The following is a 24796-nucleotide window of genomic DNA, read 5'->3' as shown; positions in this document are numbered from 1 at the left end:
TTAGTGATAATCCTCAGATTGGTACTGCCTTAATATGTAAAAGCAAAGTGTTTCTGAGACAAAAGTATCTGAGAACACACCCCTTTTGTGTCTTGCTAAGCCACGTGTGTTTACGTGCTTCTTGGCAGATAACCATTCGAAACCAATGGAAATAGACGGGGATGTTGAAATTCCACCCAACAAAGCCACAGTCCTTCGGGGCCATGAGTCCGAGGTGTTCATTTGTGCCTGGAATCCGGTCAGCGATCTCCTAGCTTCTGGGTAAGGCTTTCAGGATGGGGATGTCCCAGGTCATTGCTCATCTCCAGTGTCCTGCCTTAGGGTTGTAACATCTTCCTGCTGTGGGCCTCTCTGGGCCCCGCCTCTGTGTGGGTCTGGTTCTGTGGGATAGCCATCACCTCAGACCCTTTTTACCTGTGGGGTGGGAAGCCATACCAAGACATCTAAAACCAGTCCATGCAAAGATGGTGAGGAGGGAAGCTGGGAGGGGTACGAAGAACTGCACGCAGAAGACCACCTGCCATGTGTGGCTGACCCGGCCAGAGAGTGGGTCCCGTGAGCCTCCCTCCCGTCCAGCCAGCCACAGGCCCAACACTCCTGTGTTTCGTTTTGGTTTTTCCCTGCAGATCCGGAGACTCGACCGCCAGGATATGGAACCTTAATGAGAACAGCAACGGGGGCTCCACACAGTTGGTGCTGAGGCACTGTATTCGGGAAGGGGGACACGACGTCCCAAGCAACAAGGATGTGACCTCGCTGGACTGGAACGTAAGCGTCGTCCGCCAGCCGCAGGGCAGCCTGTGCACGCAGGCGGACAGTCTCTTGGGGGTCCCCTGGGTGCTGGCCTAGGGTCCTCCCTTCCCAGAGCTGGTGAAGAGGCTGGGTGGGCCAGGAGCCGCCTCTTCCGTCGAGCCTGTGTTCACAGGTGCATGGCTCAGGAGCCCTGTGGTGGGAAGGCAGGCCTAGGGGCCCGGGGTCGTCCCCTGGGGAGATGCCAAGTGTTCTTGTGGATCTGTCTCTTTCTGCCCCCAGAGCGATGGGACACTATTGGCTACAGGTTCCTATGACGGCTTTGCAAGAATATGGACAGAAGATGGTGAGTCCTGCGTCCCTCGCGACAGGGCCAGTGGAAGGTGCTTCCCCGTGTGACCATGGAGACCTTACATCATCGTGTTCGTCTTTCCTACCCCACAGGTAACCTGGCCAGCACCTTAGGGCAGCACAAAGGCCCCATCTTTGCCTTGAAGTGGAACAAAAAGGGGAACTATATTCTGAGCGCTGGTGTGGACAAAGTGAGTACCAACCCCAAGCCCTTCATCCCTCCCACCTGGAAATGCAGGCTTGCTTTTTTGGGTACCAGGAATTGAACTTGTACTTGACCACCGAGCCCCATCCCCATCCCTATTTTGTGTTTAAAGACAGGGTCCCACAGCACCTCACTTTTGCTGAGGCTGGTTTGAACTTGAGATCCTCCTGCCTCAGCCTCCTGAGCCACTGGGATTATTGGCATGCACCACCGCACCCAGCAAAGATGCACACTTATTTGTAATCTTGTGGCTTTTGAGTTCTTGAGCTTATTGAAGGACTTACAGGTGCCGATTGTTTTTGTGGGTTTGTTAATTTTGTTGATTTCTAACACATCTGCTTCCGGGGCCTTTGAGTAAGAGCTTTTCCCCTCTGGGCCGTCCAGTGGTCAACATGGTAACCCGAGACCCAGCAGGAGCGTGTGGGGGATTCAGTACTGTGTCCCTGAGGCAGCACTGTGACGGGGAGGTGACAGCATTAGATCCAGGTGCCTGTAGGAGCCATCTCTGAGGGAAAAGAGCATAGGACACAGACTTCCTGGCTGCCAAAGTCTGATGCACCTGGCCATCTCCTCCTCCCTGGGGCCCGGTGTCCTCCATGGTCAGGTGACAGGGCTGGCTAATGTCACGGCCTTCCGAGAACCTTGAGTGGGTAGTGATGTCACGCCTAAGAGCCAGCAGGAATTCTATAAGTCATGGCTTTGGAAAAGAAATACCAAAAACGGGCGTTGGGTGGGTAGGGAATCTGTCCACTGGTGTTTTACACACGGGTAGAGGCCTTTCCTGAATCCTGTAAGCCATTTGGTCTCCCACAGGCTTGGTTTTCTGTAATGATTGCAGGATAATTTGGAAGCTTTACTATGTTACTTTGTGTTCATTCCAGTTCTAAAACTGCATATAAAATACCAGACGCAGGAACTACCATCTTCCATCCGTACTCTTGCAAAGCCGTCATAGGAACCTGTAGCCAATATAATACTTGACCTCCACACATAACCACATTCTTGGAGACATGGTATCTGGGCTGGGCAAACTGCAGTCAACACCCCAATCAGGCCCTGTGGCTGTTCTATAAATAGTTTTATTGGTACACAACCACCTCCATTTGTTAGAAGTGGTCAAGTGATTTGCACACAGAACGCTTGGTTGTATGGGCAGTCGGCCACTGGGAATCGCTGGCCAGATTATTAAAGTAATTCATGGAAATGACAACCATTTATCTGGCGTGTTACACTACATGTGTTAGCCCACCCAGGGCTCCCAAGATAGGAGGCAGACACTAGTGCTGTTCACCCCCTTGTACAGAGCAGGAGCTGGCCAGAGAGGTTCATGAATTATCCTAGGTATGCACAGCTGCTGTGGGGTCTAGGGGACATGGGAACCCAGGCACTGGATCACCAGTAACTACTGCCCTTTGACCTTCTTAGAATTCCAAATATTTATGATGAACTCCACAGTCATTGGAAATGCATAGTTGGAATTATTTTAGTCTTTGGCTCTGTAATCTGTCATGATGACCTAGTTAACCATGGCAGAAATAAGGATATCAATGCTCTTGACAATAAAACCCACTGAGGGGGGGTGGTATTACTGGTATTAATGATCTTCAGTTTGTGCTTAACAGAAAGTAGTTAAATTTTTCAAAATTTCTGAAATATAATTTAAGGTTTTTTTTTTTATTAAAAATCTTTGCGTAGGTGATGTTTTCTTTTGTCCAATATATATTAAACGTAAGTATTGACAATCCAGTTACTGATATCTTATATGAAACTGTATCCCAGAATGATGGAAGAGTTTATATATTCTGTGCAGTGCCAGGTTTGATTGTACATGGATAAATCAAGGGGAATTATACCACAACACACCCACACACACACACAAATATTAACACAGTGGGACACGCTCATGATCCCAGCGGCTTGGTAATGCCAAGGCAGGAGGATTTTAAGTTTGAAGCCAGCCTTAGCAACTCATCAGCAAGATGAGCCTGCCTCAAAATTTTTAAAAAAGGCCGGGGGTCGGGGGGGTGGATATGATGCAGTAGTCAAGTGCCCCTGGGTTCACTGCTCAGTACTAAAAAAAAGGTGTACACACACACATAGAAGTTGGTCGAGCTGACCCCAAACCGAGGAGTACCAAGTTGTAAAGAAGCTTACTTTTACCCAGGGGCTCAGGAGGCCGAGGTAGGAGGATCGTGAGTTTAAAGCCAGTCTCAGCAACTTAGGGTCTCACTATCTCTAATAAAATATTAAAAAGGGCTGGGGAGGATTGTGGCTCAGACCTCTGGGTTCAATCCCTGGTGCCAATAAAATAAAATTAAAAAAGTGTTCTGAGATTTCCCTTTACAATGCACACAAGATACAACTACTTCTTAAAGCTAAGTCTTTAAATAAAGTTTCAAATTAAGTTAAATTGCTGCTGATGAAAACGTAACCCCAGTGGGACTGGCTGACCTGCCCCAGGCTCGCTCCCTAGGTGTCTTCCTTCCTGGCATTACTGAGTTAGTGGGATTCATGGTTTCCTTGGTCTCCTGACATAAAGGTCACCTGTCCCCCTTCCTGGGGCCAGCCCCAGAGTAGTCCAGGAATTCTGCTGTATCTAGAACAGGTTTAGCATCCCTTATTCGAAGCACTTGGTACCTCAATTATTTAGATAAGATTTGCTGCTGCCTTTTTTAGTGGTTTTCTAAGCTTTGGGATGAAAGGGAATCCCTTACCAGTTGTGGTAGATTTCTCAAGTGTGGGTCAGCAGTCTGCGACCACCAGACAGCACCTGTAGCAGATGAGCTGCTTCCGTGTGGCCAAGTGTAAAACACCCACAGTATCAGGCTTAGCATGGGGAAACAGAATGCCAGATATCTCATTAGTGTTTTGTTTTGCTTTTTCCTGATCACATATTAAAACATTTCGGCTACATTGCATAACGGGGATCGTGTTATTAAAATTTCACTGATTTCTTTTTGTAATGTTACTGGTGAGTCGTGATAACCTTGTGACTCACCTTCTCTATCAGACACTGCTGGTTTAGAGGGAACATGGCCGATTGTCCTTTCTCACCCGATCCTTTTTCCTAGAGAAATCGTTGGGAGGAGACTGGTCACTAACTCTTTTCTTTGTTTGCGGAGCACAGACAACCATCATCTGGGACGCCCACACGGGAGAAGCCAAGCAGCAGTTCCCCTTCCACTCAGGTGGGTTTGCTGGTTCCTGATGCTGGGGGGATGCAGAGGCTGCCCCAGGAATTCGTGATGTTGTCAACAAGAGCAGGAACGTGCCTGTCCACGGGTAGCAGAGCCAGAGGCAGCTGGACTCTTCTCCCAAGCAATGCACATAGGATGAGGTTCCGCCTTGATCCGCTGGTGACTGCTGCACCCCGAGCTTCCAGCAGACTCTACCCTCTTGTTTCCTTCACATGCCCGGCTTCAAGTTGGGCCTCTGCTTTGTAGCACGTAACTTCCAAGTGTTCAGGGAAGCAGGTGGGCGGAGCCTGCTCTAGGTGCCCTTGCAGAGTGCCCCTGCCCCACCCCCTCTGCAGGGGGATCCTGGGGCCCCTGGTGGCTCCATGGTGGGCCCTCCTGACCACCAAGCACAACTGCCACGTCCCTGCCTGCCCACCTCCCTGCCTGCCCACCTCCCTGCCAACACCACTCGAGTGGAGGTGGGCTTTCTTCCCCCTAGCAGTGAGCAGTCCCCGACAGGGGTGGAGGACAGGACTGCCTGGCTTCAAGTAAGAGGACAGTGACCCAGGTGGCCATTACCCAGCGGCCTCCAGCAGGCTAAGTAAGTTCTCTGACTGTCTGCTGGTGCCGCCTTCAGCATCTTGGAGGAATAAGCTCATCTCTTCTTACAGTTGCTTCTATTCTATAAGCGAGCTTTCAAAATGTCACCAAAGCACACATTGGTCCCTAAGTGAAGCTGAGCTAATCTGAAGTCCTTTTTAAAAACAAACAAAAAAAAATAATCTTCATTCCTTCCTTTCTTTCCACCAAAAATAATTTCCACTGGAAATACAATATAGTGAAGCTCTAGAACTCTGCTATGATGAAATAAAAAATAAAGCCAGGTGCTGTGGGCCACGCCTGGAGTCCCAGCCCCTTAGCAAGACCCTGTCTCATAATAAAAAGGGCTGGGATGTAGCTCAGTGGTAGAGCATCCCAGGTTCAATCCCTGGGGTTGTTTTAAAAAGTGGGGAGGGGGCCACCTAGTGACCTCTGGTGACCACCTGGAAGAAGTGAGAACTTTGGGGATTACTGAACTAGCACGAGACCCTGTCTGTGGGTTATGTGTGACAGGCCCAGCTCGCCTCCCTGAACCCCTTCAATAAGGTGCTGTGAACGCGGTCCTAGAGGTCATCTTACTGAAAGGCCTTGTGATCCCTCTAGAAGGTAGAAGGGCTGGGAACGTGGCTGAGTGGCAGGTGATGGCCTAGCCTGTGCGGGCCCCGGGTTCCATCCCCAGCACCGTGTACCCAAAAAAAAGGAGAAATGGCAAAACTGTCAAGGCCAAAACTTTTTTTTTTTGGTAGCAGGGACTGAACAGAGAGGCACTGGACTGCTGAGTCACATCCCCAGCCCTTTTTGTATTTAGAGACGGGGTCTCGCTTAATTGCTGAGAGTCTCGCTAAGTTACTGAGGCTGGCTTTGAACTCAAGATCCTCCTGCCTCAGCCTCCCGAGCTGCTGGGATGACAGGCTTGCACCACCACACCCAGCTTGCTAAGGCCCCTCAGTAGTAGAGAAGATCCCATGGGGAGCTACCCTTGTCCTTTGCTGCTCCTCCCGTGGCCATTTTGCCCCCACTTCTCCATCCCTGGCCTCACTGGTGTGTGGAGGACTCTAGGAGATGCCCCGGTGGGCTGGTACCTCCACTGGAGGCAGGGACATAGGAGGCCAGCAGCCACCTGGAGTGAGGAGTGACCACTTGAGCCATGGGTACCCAAGGGGAGGTGGAGAGAGAGCCATGCCCAGACCTCTCTCCAAGGACTTCGGGGAAGAACTGAAGCCACACTTCCCTGGAAACTGGATGGTGCCGACTACCGTGCTATACCATCCACTTCTCTTCCCCCTTTCCATGTACCCAGCTTGGCAGTCACTGCCTCCCCTCTTTCATGCTCGCCTGAGGCCCTACACTAACGTGCACAGTTGCATCCGAGACCCGTGCGGTTGCAGTCAGGGGCAAAACATGGGTTCAGACCCTGCTGGCTGTGATGTTGGTGGCCTGGTTCCTGCCTGGTCTTCCTCTGCCTCTCGGGTGGAGGCGAGGGGGAAGTACCATGAAGACAGTCGCCATCCTCAAAGCCCTCAGCAGAGCAGAGCTGCTATTGGAGCCACCTTCATGTGAGAGGGACCCAGGAGTGAAGAGGGTGTTCTTCACAAGTCCTGATCCATGTCCGAAGGGATGGCTGTTGGCTCCAGTTAAACACCAATCAAACCAGGTGCAGTGGTCCACCCCTGTAGTCCCAGCGACTTGGGAGGCTGAGGCAGGAGGATCCCAAGCTCACAGCCAGCCTCGGCAGCTTGATGAGCCCCTAAGCCACTTAGCAAGACTGTCGCAGAATAAAAACTAAAAAGGGCTGAGGATGTGGCTCAATAGTAAAGTGCTTCTGGGTTCAATCCCCAGTACCCTCCTGCCCCCACCCCACCCCCCCAAAAAAAGTAACCAATCAGTGGTGTGGTCAATGCATCTCACATTTTTCTAATTGAAGCATTTTGAACAAAGGACAGGATGGAAGGGTTTCTCCCGTCCTTTATCTCCTCCCTGTGTGAACACAAATCAGCCCCACACAGTCACCCTGCTGGAACCCAGCAAGTTGGAGGCACAGGAGATGCTGTTTCCATAGCAAGTACCCTTCTGCTCATGCCTGGGACCAAGGACACTGCCTGCCCCGGGCACAGCCAGGGTCTCGGGACTCTTCCAGAGGAACCTTATCTCTGCAAACTGAGAACGACTTTAAGGTCCCTGCAGGACAGACACTGTTCACACTGGGAATGGTTTTGTGAAGTCGCTGCGGTGCTTTTGGCTCTTCCGACCTGCCCTAGCCACATGCGCAGTTAACACCTGCATCCCGTCTCTTCCCTCCCGCAGCGCCCGCTCTGGATGTGGACTGGCAGAACAACACTACCTTTGCCTCCTGTAGCACGGACATGTGCATCCATGTGTGCAGGCTCGGCTGTGACCGCCCAGTCAAAACCTTCCAGGGGCACACAGTAAGTGGGGTTCCCGTGGTCAGCCCAGCTCACCAGGATGCGATGTGGAAGCGTTTGCCTCACACCTAGAAGGAGGCATTGTCACGGCAGACCCGTTGGTCTAGAGCCCTTGGCCCTGGAGCTGTGGTCGCTACGACCCGGTTGTGGGTAGGGAATGATGAAAACTCCCTCGTGTGACCCGATGTTAAATTTTGCAATGAAGGCCATTAAGTAGATATGAGAGTATGTAAAGGCGTAAAGAAAAAGGTGCTCACAATAAATGAATAGACAGGAAATGTTCACTGAGAATGGAGAACCGGGTTTTTGCGGGAGCAGGGGTACGAAGAATAGTTTCTCTAGATTAGGCCAAGGGAGTGGAGAGTGGAGGGCGTGTGGGTAGGAAGGAGAGTAGAGTCAGACGTTGTTATCCTGTGTGCATATGAGTGCGCGGCTAATGATTCCACATCATAGTGCGACCAGAAGGAGAAGTTATACTCCATTTGTGTATCACGTGTCAACGTGCATTCTACTGTCATGTGTAACTAATTAGAACAAACTAAAAAATAAACGAAAACCAGGCATGGTGATACACAACTCATCCCAGCAACTTGGGAGGCTAAGGCAAGAGGAGGATTGCAAGTTCAACTTAGTGAGACCCTGTCTCAATAACTAAAAAGGGCTGGGAATGTAGCTCAGGGGTTGAGTCCCCAGTAAAGCAAAAATATGAATGAATGAATGAACAAAGTTGAGAACTGAGGAAATACGAATGTCTTGAAATGAAATCTTGGTAGATGGGTTGAATGGCAGATTGGACGTCGCACAGTAAAGTTAGTGACTTGGAAAGGAGCTCATAGAAATTGGCCAAAGAACAGATAAAACCTTGAAAAACTGAACTGAGTTTTGATCTGTGGGGCAATCGCAAGTCCTGTAAACATCTGTGTGTAACAGGGAAAGAAAAAAGACAACAGGAAATTTACTTGAAGCTGCTAGCAGTGGGTTTTCCTGTGATGGAAAACATCAGTACTCACGAGGTTTGGCAAACCTCAAGCAGAACCAGCATCAAGAAGCCCACACCTGCACCCCTGGACTCATGGCTCCTGAGGTGCCACGTTAATGATAAATGATATGGAGAAATCACAAGACAACCAAAGATCGTGGAAAGATCAGAGAACAACTGTTGATAATGAACATCTGACTTACCAAACTATTTAGCGTGGCCTCTGGGGCTCTACCGAGTCTGTCCTCAGGTGCCTAGGTACGTTCGCAAAGCAGCTATGCCCCAGTCCTCCTGGAAAACCTGTGGCTGAGCACCACACGGTGACCACACAGTGACCCTCTGTCTCTCACAAGCCCTTCCCATCTCCCAAGACATCATTCAGAAGTCCCGGGCCCCACTGGGAGTGGCGCTAGCTGGGGCGGTGCCCAGGGAACAGCCTCACTCCTGGCCTCGGTGGCTGGCATTGCTTGCTTCTCTGTCCACCTCCTGCAGAACGTGCAGAGGCAAGGCCAGGGCCAAGGCATCTCCGTCTTTGTCACCAGTGCCCAGAGTGGCATTCAGTGCTGGAGCATCCCCAGAGGGCAGAGGAGGAGGTCAAAGCCATCATGCTGCTGCTGTAACTTGAGACATGAGTACCACCGTCCCCAGCCTTGCTCACTTCCCTGGACGGCACCCCCCTCTCCCAGCTTCTGGCCCAGCGAGTCCCACAGAAGGGGCTTCTCGAGCCTGGGCGTCAGCGGTCCTGCCAGTGTCTCCCTGGGGCTGTGCCGCGTTTTCTGGTCGGAGCTGTTCTCTGGCCCTGTTCTGTCCACCACTGTTAAGGGGCTGCCCGGGGTCTGATTTCTAGCGGCCCTGCCTTTGCCTCCGCCGCACCGCTTGGCTCTAGAAGTGCTGCTGCTCCTTGGAAGCCGAGCTCTGGCTGGATGGATGGAGCCTGCTCCTCCCTGAGACCTGTGAATGAGCTGCTTCTGGACACTTCCCAGGGATTGTGACTTGGGTGGCAGAGGAAGGAAGTTCCACTCCTGGGAAGGACCCCAGGAGGACTGAAGTGGGGTTCAGCTGGGGATGGACGTCGGTGCTCAGCAGCCCTAAGATCTGCCTGTGGGCTCGCTCCTCTCCACAGCTGCAGCGGAGACAGATGCCCAGTCTGCCCCCGGGAGGATTTTGTTCCTCCTGCGTGTGTTTTCCTGTCCTTGACAGCGTGGGTCTGTTTCCCTTGCACTTCTGTGTGGCCTGGGTGTGTGGATTTGTGCCTTTGGGTTGCATTGCTGTCTAGCCGGGCAGTCCTGTGTCCCGTCTTGAACTCCCTGTCCACCTATCTTTGTGTGTAAGGTACAGGGGACTCTGAGCCCAGGCTGCTCTACCCAGCCCCCCCCACACACCTTTTTGTTTTGTTTTGTTTTGAGACAGAGTCTCACTAAGTTGCAAAGGCTGTCCTCGTATTTGCCACCATCCTTCCTCAGCCTCCTGGGATTGCTGGTGCATACCACTGGGCCTGCCTTGAGACCATCTTGGATGTAGATAAGAGGGAGCGGGCGCTTATATTTAAAGTGCATAGGAAAATGGTGTCCAAAGTCCAGCTTCAGAAATAGCTGTGGTTTTATAGGTTTTATTTGCCCTCCTTGTTATATGTGAATTCTTCATTTGGCTTTCTTCCTAGTAGAGATTTCTTTAAGGAAGTATGCGTGGGGGAGGCTGCTGAGTGTGGTTCTTACCTATTGGACCTGCAGGGTAAATCCCCGGGCCCAGGGCAAGGCTGGCAGAGCACCACCGCCCCCTGGTGGAGGGCCGCCTTACTGCTCTTCCTACCCACAGGCTTCCATTCCTTTCTGAAATCCTTTCCCCCTTTGCAGAATGAGGTCAACGCCATCAAGTGGGATCCTTCAGGAATGCTGCTAGCATCCTGCTCTGATGACATGACGTTAAAGGTGAGGCCAGCGTCTCGCGGGATGGACCGTTCAGTCCTGGACAAGCCCCATGTTCCCCAGGGTCTCGCATTCCGCTCCTCTGTTTTTGTGGGGACCCCTCCTGTAAGTTTCCCCCTCACCAAGGCAGCGAATGCCCATTTATCAGCCAAGTGCTCTGCTGAGGGTCTTCACCTGTGTCCTTGTCAACTCCCCTACCCTGCTGGGACCCCGCGGGCCAGCAGCCAAAGGAGCACCCCCAGGATGAGAGGTGCTGACCCACCCCAGGTTGGGGACGCGTTGCTCATGTCGTTGGCCATACCCTCTCCAGATCTGGAGTATGAAGCAAGACACGTGCGTCCATGATCTTCAGGCTCACAGCAAAGAGATCTACACCATCAAGTGGAGTCCCACGGGACCAGCCACCAGCAACCCAAACTCCAACATCATGTTAGCAAGGTAAGGGGATCCAGCCCGCATGCTCCCGTCTCCCCTCTGGAACGCAGCCTTATTGCTCCCGTCTCCCCTCTGGAACGCAGCCTTAATTCACTCTTTATTTTTTGGTACCAGAGATTGAACCCAGATATACTCAACCACTGAGCCCCAGCCCTATTTTGTATTTTATATAGAGACAGGGTCTCGCTGAGTTGCTTAGCACCTTGCTTTTGCTGAGGCTGGCTTTGAACTTGTGATTCTCCTGCCTTGGCCTCCTAAGTGGCTGGGATTACAGGCATGCACCGTTGCGCCTGGCTTAATTTACTCTTGAGCAAAAAAGAGAATTTTGCTGGTGTGTCCCCAGTGTTTTGAAGCCTGTCCAGCTAGACAGAACACTACTGCATTTTGAAGGGGCCAACGAGATAATACTGTTTTCTCTGAATATCCATAGGGGTTGGTTCCTGGATGAGCCGTGGATACTGAAATCACAGGTGTGGTGCTCAATCCCTCATGTGTTGGCATATAACCTGTGCACGTCGTCTAGAATTTCACGTCCTGTATAGCTCACTTGATACCTGATGCTGTCTAAATGCATGAGCCATTGTTAGACGGCATTGTTGAGGGCCTGTGGCGTATTCAATACCGGCAGTCTTTTTCCTAGTTGTTTTTGATCTGTGGTTGATGGAATCTGCCATTGCACCCCCTTGCAGATGTGAAGGGCCAGCTCAATCAGATGAGGCCTGATTGCTTTAGCTGTGAGTCCAGTAGAAGGAATCTTGTCTGTATCAGGCTTCAGGAATTTGGCTTTAGCAAAAATTTTTTTACTAGAACAAAACTGAAAGCCTTCAGCTTAGACCTGGGTTTGCTGCATCCCACTCAGAGCTCCTAGCAGCAGGAATTTGGGGTGGAGATCAGAGGTTCCCCAACTCCAGCCAGATCTGCCTGCCCCAACATTTAACAGTGAATTTTCTAAGATACCAGAACTGGGAAAGCGTGGTCATCAGGAACAAAGATGGCCTTCCCAAAAGACAGGGCTTCAGGCCACAGAATTGCTGCATCCTGATGCACACTGTACCCCAAGGGATGTGGCAGTCCACTCTTGGTTTGTTTTCTTGTAGTTCTGAGGATGGAACCCAGGTCCTTTGCACACCAGCCAAGTGCTCTGCCACTGAACTACACCCGCAGCCCTACTCTTGGTAGTGATAACGCTTAGAACAACATTGTTGTGACATATGCCTGTAATCCCAGCAATTTGGGAGGTTGAGGCAGGAGGATTGCAAGTTTGAGGCCAACCTGGGCAACCTGGCCAGGAGCTGGATTTGACTCTGAGCAATGCAAAAGAAAAACAGGAAGTAAATGAGTATCCATTTGTTTCCCTTATAACAGCGCCAAAGATAAAGCTCCCTCTAGTGTCTTGAGTTCACAGTCCAGAAGAGAAAATGCGCTCTGGTTTGTTGTTCGCTCACGGCAGAGGCTGGAGGGGAAGGCTTCTGAGAGTCCCTTAGGCGTCGTAGAGATCTGTGAAAAGCTGGCCTGCTGACCAGCTTCTGCTTTCTGTGCTCTCTTCCCAGTGCTTCGTTTGATTCTACGGTCCGACTGTGGGATGTGGAGCGGGGCGTTTGTATCCACACACTAACCAAACATCAGGAACCTGTCTACAGTGTAGCCTTCAGTCCTGATGGCAAATACTTGGCCAGTGGCTCCTTTGACAAGTGTGTCCATATCTGGAATACTCAGGTAACCTCGCAGCCCTGCGGCCCCAACCTTCCCCAAACCAGTGCCTCAAGGCCCACGTTTTCGGGCACCCGAGCTTGCAGCAGTGACGTTAGGACTGCCTAAAGCAGAGAGCAAGGCTGGACTCCCCAGGCCGACCCAGGCCAAGTGCTCCCTGCCTTGTGCTCCCGAGGGTGTGGGGTCTTCCCCTCCACGAAGCCTAGAGCAGGTCCCTTCCTCCAGGGGGTGTCTGTCTCTAGGCCAAGCTCTGAGCTTGTCATCTTGGAAGACCTTCTACAGGGAGTTGCCATCCTTAGTGCTCTGGGGAAAGCTGGAAAGGCTGCCCCCTGGTGGAGGGTGGTGGGAGGCGTCCCTTCATCTCAGCAGTCCAGGGGGACCAGCCAACTGGGACCTGGCCAGCGTCACTGCAGCAGCACAAAGTCAATACTGGGCTGTCCTTTAACAGGGGACTAAAAAGAATCAGGAGAGCTCTTGATTCTCATCTTGTTTGCCCGTTGTATGTCTGTTGTGCTGGGGATCCAATGCAGGGCTTCAGGCTTGTAGGCCAGCGCTGTGCCCTGAACTTCACCCAGAGCCCTTTATTCCCATTCTAATGGAAGAGAAGGTGGTGTGATTGAAGCCACTGGAAATAACCAAGGATTTAGGTCTCTTCCAAGTACAGTTTTCATTACACTTTGCTGCCATTTAATAGAGATCAAGGGGCTAGGATATGGCTCAGTGGTGGAGCGCTTACCTGGTATGCATGAGACCCTGGGTTCAGTCCCTAGCACTACAAATAATAAGGTTGATGATACTATATGGTATATGTGTGCATAAGTAAATGTGTGTATGACCAAACCAATACGGGCAAGAAATAAAAAAAAAAATACGGGGGGGCCACTGGGGTAATACCACCCTTTAAAGACTCTGGTTGATGACAGCCCATTGGCCTGTCTTGGGACATCTCCCACTGTAACCAGTCCAGTGGTGAGGGTTTTTGAGTCTCCCCAGCATCTGCTTCACACCTCTCTGGCGCTTCTCAAGTTAACGCTGTCTGGTTCCCACCAGAAGCTAATCGCCTGTGGTCTTAGCTAGCACCCCAGGACCAAAGGGGCATGCGTTTGTTCTTTCAAACTACTTGTCCAGGGAATGACTTCATAACATGATGGTCATTACATAGCTGCCCCCAAGTGCCATTAAAAGAGAAATCTAGGGCTGGGGCTCAGCTGTAGAGCACTCACCTAGCATGTGCAAGGCGCTGGGTTCGATCCTCAGCACCACATAGAAAGAAATAAAATAAAGGTATAAAATATCACATCGGTCTTTAGTAAGAATTTCTTAACTTTTTTTTTTAAGAGCCAGTGGGTAGTCCCTGAGGTACATGCATGCGGCCCACAGCCCCAGCTGACCTAGGCTGCCCGCACCCCCAGTCTCTGGCTGAGGACAGCCATGGCCAGTGCTCTGGGGGTCGGGGGCAGTCCCATCCTTCAGAGTTGGTGGTCTGAGGGTTACATGTCCACAGCCACCCGTGTCGAGTGGAAGTCCTTTTCAGAACTACACAGTGGGGCATTTTTGTGATGGACAGTGGGGACAGGTGAGGAGGAGTGACCGTGTACTCCTGCCAGTTGGCGGGGCTCCTCGCCTATCAAGTGACGGTTGCTTTCCTTTGCAGAGTGGAAGTCTCGTCCACAGCTACCGGGGCACAGGTGGCATCTTCGAGGTGTGCTGGAACGCTCGAGGAGACAAAGTGGGCGCCAGTGCGTCCGATGGCTCTGTGAGTGGCATCTCAGGTTGCTGGGGACTAGAGTGGGTGGGGGACACCCAGGGAACTTCCAGGCTCCCTGTCCTGCAACCCCGGCACCCGGCAGGCGCTCCACCTGCTGTTGCGTGAAGGAATCTTCCATTGGGGTGGGTACCACGTCTGGGCCTGCCCTTCTCTTGGCCCCTTCCAGAATGTCACTGTAGTTAGCGTCCTTTTGACTGAGTTTGGTTCTCAAACTGGGCGACTGCTGTCTCTCTGAGGGGAGATGGTAGATGGTAGACAGGAGCCTTTGGGGTCATGGCTGACTTCAGGAAGGGTGCTACTGGCCTCTTTCAGGTGGAGACCAAGATGGCGGTTAAACCTCCTGCCATGCCCAGAACATCCCTGCAGCACAGAAGTGTCCGACCCAAATGTCCCTAGTACCAGGGTTTAGAGACTTGCTCAGTCTCGGCTCTGCATTCTTGCCTCAGCCTGGGCCCCACGGGTGGCAAGAGGCGGCCTTCCATCCGGCAGGTCCCCTGGGTCCCTGTTCTATTTCTGTGGCACGTCCAGATTTTTATTCCCTCCAGGACTTGAGGCTGCCCTGACGTCTAAGGCAGGGGCAGTTCTGCCCGTTTGGCTGAGTGTCAGCGTGTCCCTCAGATGTTCCCCAAGGGCAGGGTTGTCTGGTCTATGTGCCCACGACTGTGGCTGCTCTGTAGGTTCCTACGTTGTCCTTGACCCGACTTTCCCCATTGATCTTATTCACTTGATGAGCTGCTCAGAAATTACCTATTACTACAGATTCTGTCCCTTCAGGATTCTGTTCCAATAGAGTGTGGTTTTTATTTTTATTGGTACAGGGATTGAACCCAGGGGACTTAACCCCTGAGCACATCCCAGCCCTTTTTAGTGTTTGAGCCAGGGTTGAAGTTGCTTAGGGCTTTGCTTAAGTTGCTCTCCCGACTTCCAAATTCGGATCCTCCTGCCTCGGCCTCCTGAGCCACTGGGATTACAGGTGTTGGCCACCGTGCCTAGGAATAAACTTATTAAAAAAAAAAAAAAAAAAAAGACTAGCCTGGCCAGTGTTCTCAAGAGCCACACACAGACTTGTGTTCTGGGGGAGAGAAAAAGAATTGCAGGTGTAAGCAGAGGGTTCTGGGAGGAAGGTAGGAACAGGATTGTGGAAGATACGGGGGATTATGGGAGAAATGAGAACTGGGTTGTGAGAATCAAGGGAAGAGGATTCTAGGAGAAGCCAGGGGTCAGTGGGAGAAATAAGAACAGGAGATACTGGGAGAAAGGAGGACTTGCAGGTCGGAGCACAGGATTGTGGGGAAATTAAGAGCCAGAGGATTCTGAGAACCAAGGGGTTCCGGGAGGAATAGAGAAGAGGATTCTGGGTGAAAGAAGGATTTGGGGTCAGCATACAGGATTCTGGAAGGAAGGGGAGAAATGGGTTGTGGGAAAAGTAAAGGATTGTGAGAAATAAGTGAACATAATTCTGGGAGAGGGAAGGAATTGTGGGAGAATCAAGTGACCAAAGAAGACTGAGAGAGGTCTTGACAGAGGATTCTGGGAGGGAGGGAAGAAGGGAATTGGTGAAACAAAGGATCATGGGAGAAGAATTGTGGGAGAAAGGACTAATGGATCAGAGCAAGGGATTCTGGGAGGAAGGTGAGAGCAGGATTGTAGGAAAAGCAAGGAATTGTGGGAGAATTAAGGGACAGAATTCTGGGCGAAAGAAGGACTTGAAGGTCCCGGGGCAGAGGATTCTGGGCGAAGGTGAAAACAGGATTGTAGGAAAAGCAAGGAATTGTGGGAGAATCAAGCTACCAGAGGATTCAGGGAGAAGGAAGGGCTTGTGTGTCACGGCTGATTCTGGGAGGAAGATGTGAACAGGATTGTGGGAGAGTGAGGGCCAGGGGGTTGTGGGAGGAAGGAGAACAGGATTCTGGGAGTAAGGAGGATTAGCCAGTCAGAGCAGGGGATTCTGGAAGGAAGGTGAGAACGGAATTATAGGAAAAGCAAGAAATTGTGGGAGAATTAAGGGACAGGATTCTGGGAGGAAGGAGGACTTGGGGGTCAGGGCAGAGGATTCTGGGAGAAAGGAGGACTTGCGGGTCCGGGGCAGAAGATTCTGGGCAAAAGGAGAGAACAGGATTATCGGAAAAGCAAGGAATTGCGGGAGAATCAAGCTACCAGAGGATTTGGGGAGTAGCACGGGATTATGGGAAGATCAAGCTACCAGAGGATTCTGGGAGAAAGAAGGGCTTGTATGTCACGGTTGATTCTGGGAGGAAGGTGTGAACAGAATTATAAGAAAAGCAAGGAACTGTGGGAGGATTAAGGGACAGGATTCTGGAAGGAAGGCGGACTTGCAGGTCCGGGGTAGAGGATTCTGGGAGAAAGGAGGACTTGCAGGTACAGGATTCTGGACAAAAGGATTTGGGGTTCCGGGGGCAGAGGATTCTGGGCGAAAAAGACAGGATTGTAGGAAAAGCAAGGAATTGTGGGAGAATCAAGCTACCAGAAGATTCTGGGAGAAGCATGGAATTATGGGATTATCAGCTACCACAGGATTCTGGGAGAACAAAGGGCTTGTGTGTCATGGCTGATTCTGGGAGGAAGGAGGACTTGGGGGTCGGGGCAGAGGATTCTGGGAGGAAGGACTTGGGGGGGGCAGAGGATTCTGGGAAGAAGGAGGACTTGGAGGTCGGGCCAGAGGATTCTGGGAGGAAGGTCTGAACAGGCTTGTGGGAGAAGTAAAAGATTGTGAGAGAAATAAGTGAACTGGTTTCTGGGAGAGGCACAAGATTGTAGGAGAATCAAATGATTAGAGAATTCCGGGAGAAAGGTTTTGTAGGTCATGACAGGATTCTGGGAGTAAAGAAGAGGACTGTGGTTGAAACAAAGAATTATGGGAGAAGAGGATTGTGAGAGAAAAGACTAGTGGGTCTGAGGGCAGAGGATTCTGGGAAGGTGTTGAGAAGATTGTAGAAAAAGCAATGAATTGTGGGAGAATTAAGGGACAGGATTTTGGGCGAAAGAAGGACTTGCGGGTCCAGGGCAGAGGATTCTGGGTGAAAGGTGAAAACAGCATTGTAGGAAAAACAAGGAATTGTGAGAGAATCGAGCTACCAGAGGATTCAGGGAGAAGCAAGGGATTGTGGGAGAATCAAGCTACCAGAGGATTCTGGGAGAAAGAAGGGCTTGTGTGTCATGGCTGATTCTGGGAGGAAGAGTGAACAGGATTGTGGGATAATTGAAGGCCAGGGGGTTGTAGGAGGAAGGAGGATTAGCCGATCAGAGGAGGGGATTCTGGAAGGAAGGTGAGAACAGAATTATACGAAAAGCAAGGAATTGTGGGAGAATTAAGGGACAGGCTTCGGGGAGAAAGGATTTGGGGGTCGGGGCAGAGGATTCTGGGAGAAAGGAGGACTTGCAGGTCTGGGGTAGAGGATTCTGGACAAAAGGAGGACTTGCAGATCTGGGGGCAGAGGATTCTGGGCAAAAGGAGAGAGAGGATTGTAGGAAAAGCAAGGAATTGTGGGAGAATCAAGCTACCAGAGGATTCTGGGAGAAGCATGGAATTATGGGATTATCAAGCTACCAGAGGATTCTGGGAGGAAGGAGGACTTGGGGGTCGGGCCAGAGGATTCTGGGAGGAAGGAGGACTTGGGGGTCGGGCCAGAGGATTCTGGGAGGAAGGAGGACTTGGGGGTCGGGCCAGAGGATTCTGGGAGGAAGGTCTGAACAGGCTTGTGGGAGAAGTAAAAGATTGTGAGAGAAATAAGTGAATTGGTTTCTGGGAGAGGCACGAGATTGTAGGAGAATCAAGTGACCAGAGAATTCTGGGAGAAAGAAGGTTTTGTGGGTCATGACAGGATTCTGGGAGTAATAGAGGATCGTGGTTGAAAAAGAATTATGGGAGAAGAGGATTGTGAGGAAAAAAGACTAGTGGGTCAGGGCAGAGGATTCTGGGAAGAAGGTGAGAAGATTATAGGAAAAGCAAGGAATTGTGGGAGAATTAAAGACAGGATTGTGGGAGAAGCATGGGATTATGGGACAATCAGCTACCAGAGGATTGTGGGAGAAAGGACTGGTGGGGCAGGGAAAGGATTCTGGGAGGAAGGTAAAAGGATTATAGGGAAAAGAGGATTGTGAGAGGAGCAAGAACAGGATTCTGGGAGGAAGGACTAGTTGGTCAGAGCAGAGAGTTCTGGGAGGAAAGTAAGAACTTAGGAAAAGCAAGGGATTGTTGGAATTAAGGAAGAGAGACTACTGGGAGAGGCATGGAATTATAGAAGAATTAAGCTACCAGAGGATTCTGGGAGAAAGAAAAGGCTTGTGTGTCACGGCCGATTCTGAGAGAAAGATGTGAACAGGATTGTGGGATAATTGAGAACCATAGGGTTCTGGGAGAAACAAGGAGTTGTGGGAGGAAGGAGAACAGGATTCTTGGATTAAGGAGAACTAGCTGGTCAGAGCCGGGGATTCTGGGAGGAAGGTGAGATCAGAACTATATAGTAAAAGCAAGGAAATGTGGGAGAATTAAGGGACAGAATTCTGGGAGGAAGGAGGACTTGCATGTCCCAGGGCAGAGGATTCTGGGAGGAAGGAGGACTTGCAGGTCCTGGGGCAGTGGATTCTGGGTGAAAGGAGGACTTGCAGGTTCGGGGCAGAGGATTCTGGGCAGAAAGACAACAGGATTGTAGGAAAAGCAAGGAATTGTGGGAGAATCAAGCTACCAGAGGGTTCTGGGAGAAGCATGGAATTATGGGAGAATCAAGCTACCAGAGGATTCTGGGAGAAAGAAGGGCTTGTGTGTCACAGCTGATTCTGGGAAGGTGTGAAGAACATTGAGGGATAATTGAGGGCCAGAGGGTTCTGGGAGAAGCAAGGAGTTGTGGGAGGAAGGAGAACCAGGATTCTGGGAGTAAGGAGGATTAGCCGGTCAGAGCAGGGAATTCTGGGAGGAAGGTGAGAACAGAATTATAGGAAAAGCAAGGAATTGTGGGAGAATTAAGGGACAGGACTCTGGGAGAAAGGACTTGGGGGTCAGGGCAGAGGATTCTGGGAGGAAAGTCTGAACAGGCTTGTGGGAGAAGTAGAAGATTGTGAGAGAAATAAGTGAACTGGTTTCTGGGAGAGGCGCGAGATTGCAGGAGAATCAAGTGACCAGAGAATTCCAGGAGAAAGGTTTTGTGGGTCATGACAGGATTCTGGGAGTAATAAAGAGGATCGTGGTTGAAAAAGAATTATGGGAGAAGAGGATTGTGAAAGAAAAGACTGGTGGGTCAGGGCAGAGGATTCTGGGAAGGTGGTGAGAAGATTGTAGAAAAAGCAAGGAATTATGGAAGAGTTAAGGACAATACTGCAGGAGAAGCATGGGATTATGGGAAAATCAGCTACCAGAGGATTGTGAGAGAAAGGACTGGTGGGGCAGGGAGAGGATTCTGGGAGGAAGGTAAGAGGATTATAGGAAAAGCAAAGGATTGTGGGAGGAGCAAGAACAGTATTCTGGGAGGAAGGACTAGTTGGTTAGAGCAAAGAGTTCTGGGAGGAAGGTAAGAGGATTTAGGAAAAGCAAGGGATTGTTGGAATTAAGGAACAGAGGATACTGGGAGAGGCATGGGATTATGGGATGATTAAGCTACCAGAGGATTCTGGGAGAAAGAAGGGCTTTGTGTCACTGCTGATTCTGGGAGGAAAATATGAACAGGATTGTAGTATAATTGAAAGCCTTAGGGTTCTAGGAGAAGCAAGGGGTTGTGGGAGGAAGGAGAACAGGATTCTGGGAGTAAGGAGAACTAGCTGGTCAGAGCAGGGGTTTCTGGGAAGAAGGTGAGAAGAGAATTATAGGGAAAGCAAGGGATTGTGGGGGATTTGAGAGAACCAGATTCTGGGAGAAAAGGACTCGCAGGTCAGAGCAAAGGATTCTGGGAGGAAGGCAAGAACAGAGTTCTGGGAGGAGCAAAGGATTTTGGGAGATTCAAGAACAGAGGATTCTGGGGAAAAGGACTTGTGGGCCAGAGCGAAGGATTCTGGGAGGGAGGTGAGAACAGCATTGTGAGAGAAGCCAGGGATTGTGGGAGATTCAAGAAAACAGGATTCTGGGATAAAGAAGGGCTTGGAGGTTAGTGCAGGGCATTCTGGAAGGAAGGTGAGAACACGATTTTGGAACTGCAAGGGATTATGGGAGAAATGAGAACGCCGGCGAGTGGGAGATAGAAAAGAGGGCGCGAGAATCAAGCTACTAAAGGAACCAGGGGAAGCAAGCGGGTGTGGTAGAGTTTAGACTTCTGGTGGCGGATTCGTGCTGTTTCTGAAGGTAACGGGTGCTTTACGTTTCCTCCCAGGTGTGTGTTTTAGATCTGCGGAAGTAAACGGGAAACGTCAGAGAGGAAAGGGAAAAGCCTAACGGACCAGCCGTGGATGCGCGGGTCGCCGCTCTCCCCCGTCCGCCCGCTCCAGCCGTGTTCGAGCTTGACTTAGAGTGTACTTTGAAATGGACTTGTCCCTGGCCGCGGGAGCCTCTATTTTTCTCGTAATCTTCATCCTGAAGTTAAAAGCAGACCGGGAGCCCTGGGGAAGGTCCCGCCCAGGCGTCTGAGCCAGGGAAGGGCGAGCCATCGGCGGCGCAGGTTCGGTTTCCACCCCGAGTGGGCTCCTGGGGCTAATGGGAAGGGGATAGTAAAAAAAGCTGTGCCAAAAAGAAGATGCTGTGATCAACCAAAAGGTGGGGACCGCCTCCTTCGGGTCCCCCCGGGCGATCTGGACACCACGTTGCTCCCACAAAGGCTGCTCCGAGACCAGTTTGGACTGAGGAAGCGCGACTTTGTCCTCCCAGCTCTGTTTTCTAGAACCTGGTGGTTGGGTGGTTTCTCTGTCCACTGGAATTCTGTGGTCCAGGGCCTTCCACGTGAGATGGAAACTGTCTGGGGTTCGTTGCTTCTTTCCCCCTTGGTCATTCCTTGCCCCCTGCGCCATTCCGCTTTGGTCCCGTGTCCCTTTTCACGCCCCCCCCCACACACACACACACACACAGAGGCGGCCAGCGGACAGGGTGACAAGGAAAGCCTCGATGGGCAGCGCTCTCCCCACCCGTCCGCTGCCCCGCTCCCCTCTGCTCTCCCGTAGCTGCTCCACATCTTAGGTCTCAAGGGCACTTTTGGCGCATAAATAAGTGCTTTATGTAAGAAGGCAGGGAGGGGGACTTTTTACAGGAGAAAAAAAATGACTTATAAGAGAAAGAGCCTGGAGTATTTTTGGAAAAAAAAAAAAAAAAGATATTTTTATGTTTAAACGATTTTAAAATCCTAAAATGGCCATCAGACATAGAGAGCTTTGTGATTCATATTTAAAAAGGAAAAAAAAAAATGTCAGACGTCACTGGCAGCCCGAGGTGTCTCACCCCTCTTCCGTCAGCTGTGTGGAAGGCATTTAAGACCTTGGGTGGAAGACGGATGGATGGTCCTGCGCGTTGGCAGCTGGTGCGAAAGAAGTGAGGGAGGCTTCCAAACCGACAGCCGGCCTCTGCTGCGCCTGTCACCTTCGCCTTTTCCCCAGAAATATAGCTTCCAGTGTTCACTTCCCCAAGAGCACACACTGGGAAAATACTTGCAAAGTAGACCTGAAGGCTCCCCAGAGCGTACCTCGGTCTAGAGAAGACAAATAACACGGAATGTCATTCCCGGAGGTGAATCATCACATAGGTAGAATGTTACTAACCACGTCTACCGGCTTTATCGGTTCTTTCACAAGAGACTAGAAAAAGGGTGGGGACTTTTTGTTGCTTTTGTTTTAAATTTTTAAAAAAATAAGTTTTTGTGTTCCTAGCAAGGTTTGCTGTCGTGGGATCAGGTGACTGTAGTACCCTCGTCATAACTTAACACTGATTTTAAATTAGCAATGGGGGAACAGATGGAAAGACGGGGCCTCTTCTCTCTGATTTTCCTGTGAGCATAGGGAAGGGCAGGAAATGTTGGTTAGGCTATGGAGAAGCCTAGGGGGCTGATTTCAGTCAGCTCTGTGTTCCTGTAGCTCAAGACGGATGCACCTCTCCATGGAGCCAAAAGCCACCCATCATGGAAGAGCAGGGGCTACCTATACGATTGAGCATGCTCAGAGGCCATCTGCAGATACCAGAGTGCGGTAATCCTTCTCAGACCATGAATTCACCTCCACTTTGGTATGTGAATTTTGCAAGCCCAGAAAGACCAAGAGGTGCTCGTGTTATTGAGTGTGGTGTTCCAGCTGTGGTACCTAAATACTCAGCAAAGAAAGCCAAAGTTGCATGGGTCATCATTGAACAGAGCAGGTGTCCCCCAGTAGGTTCCTGCCCTGAAGATGCATTAGGTTTGGGGTGCAGATTTTGGGGAGCCAGACAAACACAATCTTTACTGTTCCCCAAGTAAAAATGTTTCTCTCTACAGAATACCAGCTGTCCAAAGTTAGCCCATTGCTGGGATATGGCTCCTTGGACAAGCCCTCTACTGCCGTGGGCTACGTCAGGGACTCAATAGACAATCTGCACATGGATGTCGGTAGCCAGGGTCTCATTAGCCCCTCGATAAATCTGAGCCTCATCAGAATTGTTAGGTTGGAGCTGAGGGCTGCAGGCTCGTGACAAATTCCTGCACAGGAGGGAGCCCGAGAAGGATGAAGCAGCCTGCCCACCTTCCTGCTTCACAACTAGCCTCTGGACTCAAGTGAGCATGGGCCACCAGGGGACCAGACGGGGGCATGCATCTCGTGCCCCTGAAGTCCATCCCCCATCCACAGAACACCATGGTCGACAGCAATTTGTGGAACCTCCGTGTCTACAGACCATTGTTCACCCTTCTGCCAGAGCGCCATTAGATTCATCCTTGTAGTCAAGGGGTGGCCCGTGTATCATGCAATTACTGTTCTACGTTGTTTACAGCTCTTAATAATTGTGAGGAATGCTTCAGTCTTAGTGACCAAATCTAACCTTGAAAGCAGACATAATGCAGTAATCCTCTTTGGAATCTTTGGTGGGGTTCAAAGTGACCAAGAGCCATGTCCAGCATCTACCTGGGAGGCAAGAGCTGCCCCACGGGGGCCTGGAAGGGCCAGGTGGACGTTGCAGGGTTTGATGCTCTGACTCTACTCCACACCGTAGGACTTGACTTTTTGTTCTTTCTAAAAATAGATCATGGAGCCAAGTGAAGTGCACTTTGTCCAACGTAAAGATCTGCTTTTTTCCTTGTTATTTTTCTCCTTTTTTTAACCTCTTGTTCCTGCTCTTTTTTTCTTCATTGTGTTTCTTGTCAAATGCAGAAATGTTTCTTCCACCACTCACTGAAGTTTTAGATTCTGGCTTCTGCAGTTTTTATTGTCTGTGTCAGACGTACAGCCAGACGTGGTTCTCCGTCAGCATTTTCCAGATTCTGTTAATATCTGTCCCCCATTTTCTCTACTCCCCGCCACTCCTCACGCTCTTGGGAAAGAAAAAAAATCACCTTGTGTGTCATAGCTCATTTGTTTCAAGAGAGAATCGACAGATCATATTCAGTGTCTTGAATAAATTGCTCTATTTTGATATTAGAGATCTGGGTGCCTGTGGTTTCTCCGTCTGTCTGGGTAACTCCCACATTGACACTGATCAATGGATACAGAATTCTGTCTTTTACGGAAATAACTGCCTCTTCCCAGGATTGCCCCTTAACTGGGGTGGGGGTGTCTGAAGGCCACGATGTAGCAGTGTTCTGGAACAGGCCAGACCTGGTGTCTGAGGACTGGCCCTGAGCTGCTGTGGACCCAAGAGAAACGGGCCAGACGAGCTGGGCTTACACAGAGAAGCTGACTGGGGACTGACTGAAGTGGGGTGCTGGTTGGCAGCAAGACCACATGGATCCCTGTGATCTGGGCTAAAATCCCCTGTATATGTGGGCTAGAACCCCCCGGGTCAGTGCCATTGTTAAGATATTTACGGACAACCTTCATGATCCCAGAAAGTGTTCCAGGCACCTTTGCATGCCGAATCTTGATTTCTGTTGCTGGGTGTCACTTTGTGGAGTGTGGGAGAAGGGAAGGAGGAGTGGAGCTAGTCTTATGCCCTTCTATGTAAGAATCCAGATTTGAATGAACTAACCTTTTTCCCTTGGTCTGGGTGTTCTGTCTGTGAAGCATCTCATCGACAGTTTGGGTGAGCCAGCCCAGAGCACACGGGCCTGCCTGGAGAATACTGTCCACAGGACAGGGCCCAGTGCAGACTGGACTGTAGGGAGGGTGGAAATGGAAGAACTCGTGTGCTAAAATTTGAAGTTGGTTCTCTGGAGAATGGGTGGTTGGTCAGGAAGAGAGTTAGCCTCAAACACTTATTAGAGACTGCCCAGGAAAATGGCAGGGTATCTAGATTCTGTTGTAGCTACACAACTGTAGACGTTGATATTGGTGTGAAATTAGGGAAAGGAGCCAACTACTAATGGTTTTGTTTGTTTGATTTTAACTGGGGATTGAGCCCAGGGGCTGCTCCTCAAGCCCTTTTACC

General features: G+C 50.6%; 1 protein-coding gene across 2 annotated transcripts in view; it reads left to right on the top strand.

Moving 5' to 3' along the window:
- The window catches only part of Tbl1x (transducin beta like 1 X-linked), a 184178-nt gene extending 160326 nt beyond the window's left edge, over window positions 1-23852 (top strand). For both annotated transcript variants that reach the window (XM_077107801.1, XM_077107800.1), the window contains exons 7-17: window positions 129-261; window positions 627-768; window positions 1033-1096; window positions 1195-1292; window positions 4434-4494; window positions 7387-7508; window positions 10338-10412; window positions 10720-10847; window positions 12395-12560; window positions 14209-14310; window positions 20640-23852. In XM_077107801.1, coding sequence (XP_076963916.1) covers window positions 129-261; window positions 627-768; window positions 1033-1096; window positions 1195-1292; window positions 4434-4494; window positions 7387-7508; window positions 10338-10412; window positions 10720-10847; window positions 12395-12560; window positions 14209-14310; window positions 20640-20666 — 1118 coding nt within the window. In that variant the 3' untranslated portion in view covers window positions 20667-23852. The remainder of the gene's footprint in view (window positions 1-128; window positions 262-626; window positions 769-1032; window positions 1097-1194; window positions 1293-4433; window positions 4495-7386; window positions 7509-10337; window positions 10413-10719; window positions 10848-12394; window positions 12561-14208; window positions 14311-20639) is intronic.
- The last annotated feature ends 944 nt before the right edge of the window (window positions 23853-24796 follow it).

This window comes from Callospermophilus lateralis, chromosome Y, assembly GCF_048772815.1.
Source record: "Callospermophilus lateralis isolate mCalLat2 chromosome Y, mCalLat2.hap1, whole genome shotgun sequence".
Classification (NCBI taxonomy): Eukaryota; Metazoa; Chordata; class Mammalia; order Rodentia; family Sciuridae; genus Callospermophilus; species Callospermophilus lateralis.
Note: the sequence above shows the minus strand (reverse complement) of the source record. Positions and strands in the feature narration are given on the sequence as shown.